Source organism: Oncorhynchus mykiss, chromosome 5 (assembly GCF_013265735.2).
Source record: "Oncorhynchus mykiss isolate Arlee chromosome 5, USDA_OmykA_1.1, whole genome shotgun sequence".
NCBI classification, from domain to species: Eukaryota; Metazoa; Chordata; class Actinopteri; order Salmoniformes; family Salmonidae; genus Oncorhynchus; species Oncorhynchus mykiss.
Window position 1 is genome coordinate 39,235,991 of NC_048569.1, and position 13,627 is coordinate 39,249,617.

General features: G+C 42.6%; 1 protein-coding gene across 4 annotated transcripts in view; it reads right to left on the reverse strand.

The window, feature by feature from the left end:
* LOC110523775 (nipped-B-like protein) overlaps positions 1-13,627 on the reverse strand; it is a 50,585-nt gene that overhangs the window by 21,057 nt on the left and 15,901 nt on the right. For 2 of the 4 annotated variants that reach the window (XM_021602782.2, XM_021602781.2), the window contains exons 3-10: positions 4,756-4,921; positions 4,484-4,584; positions 3,027-3,138; positions 2,732-2,886; positions 1,742-1,876; positions 1,196-1,341; positions 928-1,018; positions 6-530 (exon numbers count right to left, since the gene is read on the reverse strand). In XM_021602782.2, coding sequence (XP_021458457.2) covers positions 6-530; positions 928-1,018; positions 1,196-1,341; positions 1,742-1,876; positions 2,732-2,886; positions 3,027-3,138; positions 4,484-4,584; positions 4,756-4,921 — 1,431 coding nt within the window. The remainder of the gene's footprint in view (positions 1-5; positions 531-927; positions 1,019-1,195; positions 1,342-1,741; positions 1,877-2,731; positions 2,887-3,026; positions 3,139-4,483; positions 4,585-4,755; positions 4,922-13,627) is intronic. The other 2 variants (XM_021602784.2, XM_021602783.2) reach the window with 1 other exon arrangement.

Sequence of the window (13,627 nt, forward strand, 5' to 3'; positions counted from 1 at the left end):
CTCACCTTTATCCTGAACCTCTTTGGAGCAGCGCTCCCTTTCTATGAGCGTCTCTCGTTCTATTCTCTCGATCTCAGCGAGCGCGTCCATCTCAGCATCGTCGTACACAGCTCCGCTGATCACCCCTATAGCCTGTTTGGTGTTCTGGAGCACAGGGACCTGCTGGTAACCTGACTGCTCCCCCTGGCCGGGGGCTAACCTGTGGGCAGGGTCCTGCTGCGTCCGGGAGAACTGCAGGCTGTTGTAGGCCAGGTCAGTGTCCTGGTCCTCTACCCCGGATAGGAGCTCTCCGGACTGGTCCAACTCAGAGGACTTCACCCGGGACAATTTGAGGGTCAGCTTGGTGGAGTCTTTTGAGGGAGAGCTAACAATGTCGTACATGGCAGCTTTTTCCAACTGCTCTTTCTCCTCTTTAGTTAGCTTCTTCTGCTTCTTCTTGTGGTCAGGAGAGTCCAGGAGGAGGTCGGGAGCGGCGTCACGGGGGGGAGCATAAGGTGGAGGGGATTGCAGAATGAGGCCAGGTCGTGACCCTGCCAAAACCAAAAAGGTGAGTTTATTTTTTAACAAGGATTTTTTTCAGCAGTGGTGGCAAAGTCAGCTTGGTGGGGGAGCTCAAACGTTATTTAAAAAATCTATGGGGGCCCCATGGCATTTTTTAAGTTTTACATTCTCCTTCTGTAGATTTGTTTGAGTGATTATTAGTTCTCAAATAGGATCTTATTTAAATATATATAGCTCCCTTATCTATCCTACATATTTAGATATCTGGTTTAAGTTTACACTGAAAACGTTTTACCAACTTTTTTGTAATCATTATTTGAAGTGGTGGGCAGCGGCTAATAAATGAATATAGGGGAAACACTGCTTGGCATAGAATAAGTAGGTTGACTCGTGATTTCCAGCCCACAGCATGACCATGCATAATACCTTTTGGGGTCCCTTCGCTGCCCACAGGGGAAGAAACAGACTGGGGCGATCGGAGCGGGAAGGAGGCATTTCTCATGGAAGGATCACTCTCCTAGGGAAAACACATGTCACATAAGTATCTATGTTACAGATCATTGAAGCAGCAATGGTGGACACAACAAATACATTCAGGCAGTGTACAAGCAATGAGGATCCACGCGAGAATAGTCAAAATAGTCTCTTTGCTAGGTAGAGTTTCATTTGGGTATGAATCATTTCTTGTGTTTACCTCATTCCCTAGTCTGTGGACTATGTTCATGTAGTCTTCGTTCGAGCCATGTCTGGCATTGTGATTGGCTGAGTTGCTTGAAATTTGCCCGGAGACCTTGTTGTCGTGGATGTTCCGCATGCTAGCAGGAACCACGGGACTGGCAACTGAACAGACACAGACAGACACCCAAATAAATCTCAAATACAATCAATCAATAGTTTAACTGCCTTCCAGCTAGGCCAAAACCCATATTCAACCACTGGTTCACCTGTAAATCTTGTTTAAAAGCTGGAATGAATGCAAATAAAACAAGACATAAAACAACAAAACAAAAGAAAGAAAACGTGAAATATTATGCCAATGTACAGGAATCTTGCAGCAAGTGTGCATTGCAAACCAACACTGCATCCTGTATTGTTACACACAGAGTTTGCGTCGACAGAGCATGGACATTCTGTGCTGCAAATAATAAGGCACAGACACATGAGCCGATGGGTCACAGCTTGGAGGTGATGGGGCAGGATAGCTGATGTTGAACATGATGTCCCCAGGTGACTCCCGTACCTAAGGTTGGGGTGGAGGGGTTCTGGTGGGGGGAGGCCTGGGGCTGGGTCTGCACCTCTAGGCAGGGCTGCACAGGCCTCTTGGGGCTTCCTGAATAAGAGGGTGCAGCCGGAACGACAGGGGAACCATGCAGCTCTACGACCACAGAACATCAACACAACACACCAGGGTAAACCATGGGTATATATCCATGTTAGTTTGACTCGTTATTGTTATTCATTATGCACTGTGTATCTACTCCCTCTTTCACTATTTCTACTTTAATCTTTAACTCTGCTTTGTTGGAAAAGAGCCTGTAAGTAAACATTTCTTTGTTGTTTATGAAGCATGTGACAAATACAATTTGGTCTGTTGGTTTAAGTGTGTTGGTTCGACACAGAATCAACATCCTGACATACAGCACCAGTCAACAGTTTGGACACATCTACTCATTCAAGGGTTTATCTTTATTTGGACTATTTCCTACATTGTAGAATAATAGTCAAGACATCAAAACTAGGAAATAACACACATGGAATCATGTAGTGAGCAAAAAAGTGTAAAACAAGTCCCATAGGGCGGAGCACAATTGTCCCAGCGTCGTCCGGGTTAGGGTTTGGCCAGTGTAGGGTGTCATTGTAAATAACAATTATGACTGACTTGCCTAGTTAAATAAAAAAATAAAAAGCTGGTTGAGAGAATGCCAAGAGCGTGCAAAGCTGTCATCAAGGCAAAGGATGGCTACTTTGAAGAATCTCAAATATAAAATATATTTTGATTAGTTTCCCACTTTTTTGTTCACTACACGTCATTTCATTGTTTTGATGTCTTCGCTATTATTCTACAATGTAGAAAATAGCAACAATAAAGAAAAACCCTTGAATGTGTAAGTATCTCCAAACGTTTGACTGGTACTGTACATAAAAGTTAGGTACAGTACGGTTACCTGAAAATCAGTTTTGTAGGTTTCATGCATCATTTCCCTATACAAACGCAGAGGTGCAGTCTCACCTTGCTGGATCTGTTGGTGCTGAGAATAGCTGGGGGGGTGAGGGTACTGCTGCATGTAACTTGCAGGGCTTTGGGGGGCGTAAGGGCTAGACACAGGGCTGTTCTGCTGGGGCGTGAACCTAGCGCCAGACCCCATCTGTGGAGATGCAAAGCGACTGTAGAGGCAGAGGATGAGAAGAACATGTGAATTCCAAGGGAACTTGTAACTCTCAAAAGCTGACAGGAGTCTTGAATGGACCATCAGAGCACCCACTGTACCATTACACCAAATTGAATGAGAAATGTATCGTTATACCTAGAAGGGCTGTGTGAGATAGTGGATTGCTGGTAGTTTGTCGACGCCGGACTCCCATGCATGGAATTCTGGGACATCTTGTACTGCGGCATTATTGGCTGCTGCATTATATCTTTAAGATGAAAAGAAGAAGTGATTAAAGAGGAGTAGAGAAGGCCAGTGCACAGCACCAGTACGGAGGCAACCTCCAGGCCAAAGCAGAGGGATCCTGTTTATGTCAGTGGGAGATAGAAGACCTCACTCAAAGAACAATTAAGCTACTTCGGGAGCGAGACTGCATGAGATCACTTTCTGATCCTCACTCAGTTATCTGGTGGGTTGACAAAATGCATTTCTTTACAAAACACTACTATTTAAGAGTTCTGGGGAGTGCAGGAGATTACAGTAACAGAACAGTTTTCACAGAGTGTACGACAAAGTCCAATAAACACATTGCACGATTCACTGTTGAATACAACAGCACAGCGTCAGGCCAGAGGTTTGGGAGACATTTCACTGGAGGACATGCAAATGGTCGGGGTCACTTAGCCAGCAGAGATGACACAGGATACAAGTCTGTGTCATCATCATAACACACTTAGCTTGCCTAATCAAGGTCCTTAACCAAACATTAACACACAAAAAACTGCTTGGGAAAACAGAGCATGACAGGGACAGTGATAAGCTATTTCAATTATCTGGATAATGAATGCAACAGCAGCTAGGGAAGAGGTTAGCAAACTCATTTGCATGTGTACTATGGATAACAAACTGTCTCAGACATGACGAGGTTCCAAGTCTTGCGCTGTATCCCAATCTCAGCACAGCACTACACAGTACAGGGGATTCCTACTGGCACCAGCCTCAACCGTCTGTGCAGACACCACTTTCCCCCTATAGCACCAGCAACTAGACACCAGTTTGTCACCAGTTTGTCACTGACTGAAATCGCTTCTTGATCTGCCCATAGATCACAGAGCAATTAAATGTTTTATCAACTATACTCAAGGCCATAAGTACCAAATCAAATATATTTATATAGCCCTTCTTACACCAGCTGATATCTCAAAGTGCTGTACAGAAACCCAGCCTTAAACCCCAAACAGCAAGCAATGCAGGTGTAGAAGCAAAGTGGCTAGGAAAAACTCCCTAGAAAGGCCAAAACCTAGGAAGAAACCTGGAGAGGAACCAGGTTATGAGGGGTGGCCAACACATACCACAAACTCTTTCCAAGCTACAAGTACAGCGCTAACTCTAAAAATCACCCAAGACAACAAAACTTGCCTTGCAATGCCTCAAAACGCTGTTTTGACCCAGAAAACACAATTGACACAGGAAGTGTTACTCAGGTCAACAAATCAAGGCCATAAGAAGAAGGGACACAGTCAGTGCTGTATTAGGCCATACAATGTGCTCCAGAGCAGCGTCCAAGACACTCTTCTCCGTACCACCCTGAACCCCATGCCAGGCTGACTTACTTTTCTCCCTGAAGATGTTGGGGTTCCTAGAGAGCACTGTCTGCAGCAGCACAGGCACGTCACCCTCCGGGTCATCACTGCCCAAGTTGTCCTTCAGCTCTCTGCAATGGGAGGGGAGGGGGGTGGGGCAGAAAGGTTACAGTCAGCACATCAGAATAAATCACACACTCTATATACATGAATCAACTATGGCAACTGTGGCTCATAACATTTCTCTACTCAGCTGTTTTGAAAACTAGCGTAGAAATGTGCAGGGGTGGGGAGGTACTCACATGTGCTCGGTGGAAACCTGGTTGAGGCTGTGAGCCAGCTGGGACACCAGGTTCTCATCCCGGCAGGCCAGCAGACAGTTGACCTCCTCCGCGATCCTCCCATTGTACAGCAGACTCTTAGTGGTGGTGGCAGGGAGAGGGGATGGCAGGGGCAGCTGGTTTAACACTGCAAAGACGAAGAGGAGACTGGTTAGCCTAAGTGAGTGGGAGGTTGGGTGAGCGAGAAGACATCCGCCATAATGAAGAGACACTGAATATCCCTTTGAGCACGGCCAAGTGAATAATCAAGCTGTGGATAGTATATTATACCACCCAGAAAATAAATATCCCACCTTCCTTCCTAACTGAGCTGCCGGGTAAGAAGGAAACTGCCAAGGGATGTCAAGATTTTTTTATTTCATCTTTATTTAACCAGGTAGGCTAGTTGAGAACAAGTTCTCATTTACAACTGCGACCTGGCCAAGATTAAGCAAAGGATTCCAACACAAACAACAACAGAGTTACACATGGAATAAACAAAACATGCAGTCAATAATACAATAGAAAAAGTATATATACAGTGTGTGCAAATGAGGTAGGATAAGGGAGGTAAGGCAAGAAATAGGCCATAGTGGCAAAATAATTACAATAAAGCAATTAACACTGTAGTGATAGATGTCCTGAAGATGAGTGTGCAAGTAGAGATACTGGGGTGCAAAGGAGCAAAATAAATAATAGTATGGGGATGAGGTAGTTGGATGGGCTATTTACATATGGGCTATGTACAGGTGCAGTGATCTGTGAGCTGCTCTGACAGCTGGTGCTTAAAGCTAGTGAGGGAGATATGAGTCTCCAACTCCAGTGATTTTTGCAGTTCGTTCCAGTCATTGGCAGCAGAGAACTGGAAGGAAAGGCGGCCAAAGAGGAATTGGCTTTGGGGGTGACCAGTGAAATATACCTGCTGGAGCGCGTGCTACGGGATGAGGCCAATGGTGATAAAACACCTATAGTTCTCTGTTGATGTGATTTTACGACACCCTTTAACGACACATGCGGTGTATGTGCACTAAAACTAGTTAACTAGGATTTGTGATCATGGTCGTCTCTGCTCGCTGTAACCAACAAAGGCTGAGACAGGAAAAATGTGCATGCAGGGTTTAACGATGGCCAGTGGATCTCATCCCGACCTGGCCATGAACTTTTCTGCTCATTTTTTAGTTCCATTTCAACATTTACCTTCTCTGTCACAGTCTACCATTGAAAACCAATGAAGACCACAGGCAGAATACTCAAGCTATTTGTATTTGAGCAATATGATTGGCCATTCATTCAAGCACCACCATGCTACTGATGCCTTCACAAAGCATACGCAAACTGTCCAGAGCAAAAAGAAACGCACAATAATACATTCGCTGAGCATATACAGTGCCTTGCGAACGTATTCGGCCCCCTTGAACTTTGCGACCTTTAACCACATTTCAGGCTTCAAACATAAAGATATAAAACTGTATTTTTTTGTGAAGAATCAACAACAAGTGGGACACAATCATGAAGTGGAACGACATTTATTGGATATTTCAAACTTTTTTAACAAATCAAAAACTGAAAAATTGGGCGTGCAAAATTATTCAGCCCCTTTACTTTCAGTGCAGCAAACTCTCTCCAGAAGTTCAGTGAGGATCTCTGAATGATCCAATGTTGACCTAACTGACTAATGATGATAAATACAATCCACCTGTGTGTAATCAAGTCTCCGTATAAATGCACCTGCACTGTGATAGTCTCAGAGGTCCGTTAAAAGCGCAGAGAGCATCATGAAGAACAAGGAACACACCAGGCAGGTCCGAGATACTGTTGTGAAGAAGTTTAAAGCCAGATTTGGATACAAAAAGATTTCCCAAGCTTTAAACATCCCAAGGAGCACTGTGCAAGCGATAATATTGAAATGGAAGGAATATCAGACCACTGCAAATCTACCAAGACCTGGCCGTCCCTCTAAACTTTCAGCTCATACAAGGAGAAGACTGATCAGAGATGCAGCAAAGAGGCCCATGATCACTCTGGATGAACTGCAGAGATCTACAGCTGAGGTGGGAGACTGTCCATAGGACAACAATCAGTCGTATATTGCACAAATCTGGCCTTTATGGAAGAGTGGCAAGAAGAAAGCCATTTCTTAAAGATATCCATAAAAAGTTTTGTTTAAAGTTTGCCACAAGCCACCTGGGAGACACACCAAACATGTGGAAGAAGGTGCTCTGGTCAGATGAAACCAAAATTGAACTTTTTGGCAACAATGCAAGACGTTATGTTTGGCGTAAAAGCAACACAGCTGAACACACCATCCCCACTGTCAAACATGGTGGTGGCAGCATCATGGTTTGGGCCTGCTTTTCTTCAGCAGGGACAGGGAAGATGGTTAAAATTGATGGGAAGATGAATGGAGCCAAATACAGGACCATTCTGGAAGAAAACCTGATGAGTCTGCAAAAGACCTGAGACTGGGACGGAGATTTGTCTTCCAACAAGACAATGATCCAAAACATAAAGCAAAATCTACAATGGGAATGGTTCAAAAATAAACATATCCAGGTGTTAGAATGGCCAAGTCAAAGTCCAGACCTGAATCCAATCAAGAATCTGTGGAAAGAACTGAAAACTGCTGTTCACAAATGCTCTCCATCCAACCTCACTGAGCTCGAGCTGTTTTGCAAGGAGGAATGGGAAAACATTTCAGTCTCTCGATGTGCAAAACTGATAGAGACACACCCCAAGCGACTTACAGCTGTAATCGCAGCAAAAGGTGGTGCTACAAAGTATTAACTTAAGGGGGCTGAATAATTTTGCACGTCCAATTTTTCAGTTTTTGATTTGTTAAAAAAGTTTGAAATATCCAATAAATGTCATTCCACTTCATGATTGTGTCCCACTTGTTGTTGATTCTTCACAAAAAAAATACAGTTTTATATCTTTATGTTTGAAGCCTGAAATGTGGCAAAAGGTCTCAAAGTTCAAGGGGGCCGAATACTTTCGCAAGGCACTGTATATTTTACGGAAAGGGATTTACAAAATTAAACTCTCCGCTTTGGCTGGAACTCTAATTGTTAGGGGCTGGCCCACATTTGTATTTTTTTATACCTTTATTTAACTAGGCAAGAACAAATTATTAAGAACAAATTATTATTTACAATGACGGCCTACCAGGGAACAGTGAACTGCCTTGTTCAGGGGCAGAATGCCAGATTTTACCTCGTCAGCTTGGAGATTCGATCCAGCAACCTTTCGGTTACTGTCCCAACGCTCTAACCACTAGGCTACCTGCTGCCCCCATGGGGGGAAATGTAGGGAAACAGTTGATTTCAAATGAGGGATTTCGTGGCTAATTGAGGTAAAACAGTAATTCTGCTCAAAGATTATGTATGTATGAACTACATATTGAAACATCCAGCCCAAAGCGGATGTTCAATAATGTCTTAGTCGCCAAAGTACTGGATAATATCTTTAATAGTTTAATATAGAGAGAAGCATACCAACCTATAGACCAGTGTTTCCCAAAGTTGTTCCTGGGGACCCCAAGGGGTGCACGTTTTGGTTTTTGCCCGAGCTCCTCACAGCTGACTCAAATGATCTAAGTTTGATAATTTGTTGATTTTTTGAATCAGCCGTGTATTGCTAGGGTAAAAAATGAAATGTCCACCCCCAGAGGACTGAGTTTGGGAAACGCTGCTTAAGGCCCTGCATGACCCCAATGCATTAAAAAACTACACCATGTCCGGGCCAGTAGAAATTCTGTTTGGGACAGTACATTTTTGGCCTACTGGCCTGACGAGAAAGAAAATAAGTTAAGATTAGACCCTGGCATGGTTCAACAACATCCCAGCTACTCAACAATATTGGTTTCACTGAATAAGGAAGCCTATATGGAAAAGCCTCCTTCCAAATTAAATTTGAAAAAAAAAAAAAACATTGTACAACCAAAATGCATAGTATTAAGTTAGGGATAAAATCAATACTTCCCATTACTGCATAAAACCATCCATAGTTTTAGGGTGTTTTCACACTTGGTTCCTTAAAATGTTTGTGCTCAGTGCAGTTCACTTCATTTGTTGTGCAGTGTGAACACTCCAAAGGAACTCAGAACCCTCAAAAGAGACCCCGAAGCGAACTGAGACCATCAGGAGAGGTGGTCAGAGTTCGGTTCACTTGAAATCCACGGTCCGGTTCTATTTCAAGGTAATGTGAACACAAAGCTACCCAGGTTTGCTTGTCCTTATTTCCACACCACACACTAGACTATTGAAACACTGTTTCCTCTGCCATTACCCCTCACATTGGTGCCACAAAAGAGAGAAGATAAGCAGGTTCGGAGAGTGATTCGTGATTGTCAAGGAAGCACAGAAGTTTTTAGGTCAAGATTATTTGTTTGCAATATGTGATCTATAGGCTAAGAGAGCTTCATAAGCTGTTTATTAATCATGGGGTTTGAATAGTGTGAGAAGACAACATATTTGGTAATTATCAAAAATACCGTACAAAATGTATTATAGCTGTAAAAGGGTCCAAAGTCTCAAGTCGTGTCCCAGGTAGAACAGGTCGAATCTCGAGTCAAGTCCAAGTCGTGTCCCAGGTAGAACAGGTCGAATCTCGAGTCAAGTCCAAGTCGTGTCCCAGGTAGAACAGGTCGAATCTCGAGTCAAGTCCAAGTCGTGTCCCAGGTAGAACAGGTCGAATCTCGAGTCAAGTCTCAAGTCGTGTCCCAGGTAGAACAGGTCGAATCTCGAGTCAAGTCCAAGTCGTGTCCCAGGTAGAACAGGTCGAATCTCGAGTCAAGTCCAAGTCGTGCATTCTTAAGAGCGAGTCAAGTCACACGTTTTTTCAAATCAAATAAAATAAAATCTATATATGCAATGACTTGTTCAACTAAATCTGTTTCTATTTATTGAGGCTACCAGACATCCATTTTCATAAGTTGGTCTACAACACATTTTGGTTATTTAATCATTACTTTTAACAAATTACACATGTAATATTCATAAGCAAATAAAAAATGTTAAGCAATTTTGACATAACAAAAGAGCAGTAGTCCTATGCTAGTAATGTTTGATTGGTGCCACATTGCTGGTGAGCTTGGAAAGTAAACACTTAGAGATTCTCCGGCACGTTTGTATACATTTTAGCCAATAGTACTGAAAGTAGCGCTCACGAGCCAAAAGGGGTCCCAGGAAATGGCTTACTACATTACATACAGTATGTACAGATACAGTTGAAGTCGGAAGTTTACATACACTTAGGTTGGAGTCATTAAAACTCATTTTTCAACCACTCCACAAATGTCTTGTTAACAAACTATAGTTTTGGCAAGTCATTTAGGACATCTACTTTGTGCATGACAAGTAATTGTTCACAATAATTCACTGTATCATAATTCCAGTTGAATGTGCCTTTAAACAGCTTGGAAAATTCCAGAAAATGGATGTCATGGCGTTAGAAGCTTTTGATGGGCTAATTGACATAATTTGATTCAATTGGAGGTGTACCTGTGGATGTATTTCAAGGCCATCATACCGCTCAGGAAGGAGACGCGTTCTGTCTCCTAGAGATTAACATACTTTGGTGCGAAAAGTGCAAATCAATCCCACAACGGCAGGAAAGGACCTTGTGAAGATGCTGGAGGAAACAGGTACAAAATATCTATATCCACAGTAAAACGAGTCCTATATCGACATAACCTGAAAGGCCGCTCAGCAAGGAAGATGCCACTGCTCCAAAACCGCCATACTACAATTTGCAACTGCACATGGAGATGAAGATCGTACTTTTTGGAGAAATGTCCTCTGGTCTGATGAAACAAAAATTTAACTGTTTGGCCATAATGACCATCGTTATGTTAGGTGAAAAAAGGGGGAGGCTTGCAAGCCAAAGAACACCATCCCAACCGTGAAGCACGGGGGTGGGAGCATCATGTTGTGGGGGTGCTTTGCTGCAGGAGGGACTGGTGCACTTCACAAAATAGATGGCTTCATGAGGCAGGAAAATTATGTGGATATATTGAAACAACATCTCAAGATATCAGTCAGGAAGTTAAAGCTTGGTCGCAAATGGGTCTTCCAAATGGACAATGGCCCAAAGCATACTTCCAAACTTGTGGCAAAATGGCTTAAGGACAACAAAGTTAAGCTATTGGAGTGGCCATCACAAAGACCTGACCTCAATCCTATAGAATATTTGTGGGCAGAACTGAAAAAGCGTAAGCGAGCAAGGAGGCCTACAAACCTGATTCAGTTGCACCAGCTCTGTCAGGAGGAATGGGCCAAAATTCACCCAACTTATTGTGGGAAACTTGTGGAAGGCCACCCGAAACGTTTGACCCAAGTTGAACAATTTAAAGGCAATGCTACCAAATACTAATTTCCTGTATGTAAACTCGGAATGTGATGAAATAAATCATTCTCTACTATTCTCCTGACATTTCACATTCTTAAAATAAAAGTGGTGATCCTAACTGACCTATGACAGGGAATTCTTACTAGGATTAAATGTCAGGAGTTGTGAAAAACAGTTTAAAAGTAGTTGGCTAAGGTATATGTAAACTTCCGACTTCAACTATATCTGCGTCATTGCTCTGTATCTACGTCATTGCTCTCTCCCTCTCGCAACGCTGCTGTGTGGGCATCTTGCTTGCTGTCACTCAAATACTGAGGGGATGATGCTCATTGGCTGGAACTAGAATTGCTAGGGGGCTGGCCCACGTGGGGGAAAATGGCGCAGCACAGCTTTCAGTAAAAAGTTGGTTTCAAACTCATAAACACCGCCCATAGGCTAATCAGCCGATAAGACTCATTTTCAGCCAGCTACTTTTCCACTTCATATTAACTAGGCTACTTTTAACTTAGAAAAGTATATGTTGCTAGTCCGTCAAACCCTCTCCCTTCAGAATGAACGATATGCATCTTCTAGCAATCTATTGATAGGATAGGCGACTGTCAGTCACAAAGCGAGTGAGGACAGGGAGAAAGTGAAACTTTCCTAGGATGTCAGGGCTTGCCATACAGTGACGCTAAAGTGAGTGACTCTCGCCTCGTCAGTCAGTATAGCCTACCGAATTGAATCGGTGAGAGAGCCGTTCATAGGCTATTGATAGGCCTAGGCTTTTTGGCGAGTATCTGCAGATAACTTATGAACGCATTCGATGAAGAATCAATACTACAGAAACTATAAGTTGAGGAGAGCCTAATTTTGGTCCAAATAGGATAATTAGGGCCCTCGCGGAATCCAGGCATTAAAACGGAATTCAACAATATTTTTTAAAATGTATTGACCTTATTAGGGAATTAACTACAGCGCCTTCAGAAAGTATTCACAGTCCTTTACTTTTTTCCCACATTTTGTTGTGTGTTTCAAAATCGGATTAAAATGGATTGAATTGTAATTTTTGGTCAACGATCTACACAAAATACGAACATTTTATTATTATTTATTTTTAATATGAAAAATATCTTGATTAAATAAATATTCAACCTCTTGGAGACAATACATGTTAAAAACACCTTTGGCAGCAATTACAGCTGTTTGTTTTTTGGGGTAAGTCTAAGAGCTTTGCACACCTGGATTGTACAATATTTGCCCATTATTATTTTTCTAATTCTTCAGGCTCTGTGAAGTTGGTTGCTGATCGTAGCTATTTTCAAGTCTTGCAATAGATTTTCGAGCTGATTTAAGTCAAAACTTTAACTAGGCCATTCAGGAACATTTAATGTCATCTTGGAAAGCAACTGCAGTGTATATTTGGCCTTGTGTTTTAGGATCTTGTTCTGCTGAAAGGTACATTTTTCTCCCAGTGTCTGTTGGAAAGAAGACTAAAATTATTTTGCCCGTGCTAAGCAGTATTCCATTTCTTATTTTTTATTGTAATTTTTACCCCACTTTTCTAGCCCAAATTCGTGATTACGATCTGGTCTCATCGTTGCAATTCTCCAACGGGCTTGGGAGAGGCTAGATCACGACTCCTTGTGGAACACCAGGCTGTAGTGACGCAGCAACACTGCAGTGCCTTAGACTGCTGTGCCACTTGGGAGGCCCTTATTCAGTTTCTTTTAAACCTAAAAAACGACAAGCATACCTATAATATGATGCAGCCACCACCATACTTGAAAAAATTAAGAGTGGTACTCAATGATGTGCTGTGTTGGATTTGCCCCAAACATGGCACTTGTATTCAGAACAAAATTTGCCACTTTTTTTGCAGTATTACTTAAAGGGATACTTTGGCAACGAGGCCCTTTTCAACCTTCCGGTTACTAGTCCAACACTCTAACCACAAGGCTACCCTGCCGCCCCGTATTGTCAAAATTCAGGCTGTAAAACAACCAAATGTGGAAAAAGTAAAGGAGTGTGAACACTTCCTTAAGGCAATGTAAATGTATTGAAAATTTATTAATTTGCCCAAGTTTGTCATAAGACATGAACAGAACGCATCAGTGATTCGTATTTCCTGCAACTTTCTAAAGAGGCAACAAGCATGCCCCTGTCTGTGTCTGGTGTGTACGTCTACCACTTTTTGTAGCCGCTAGCGATGATGCTAATGAAAACAGTCTTCTGGTAGATATAAAAAGGCTTTCCCAAAACCTTCTCATTTAAATATGAACTACAAAGTAGCCTATGCTTACCTGGCAAAAGGATATATTTATTATTTTAATCAATCCAGTGGGTATTTCCTTTGCAAACTCGGCCATCACGTGCACTACAAAAACACTTCTAAACAACAGCCTCGTGCTAGGTGCACACTTGAATTAAAGGGCAACTACACCCAAAAATCAAAATTACTTACATTTTTTCCAGGCCTCAAACGTTAGCTCCTGACGTGGTGTAAGCATTGTTGTGGACTTTGAAAAAC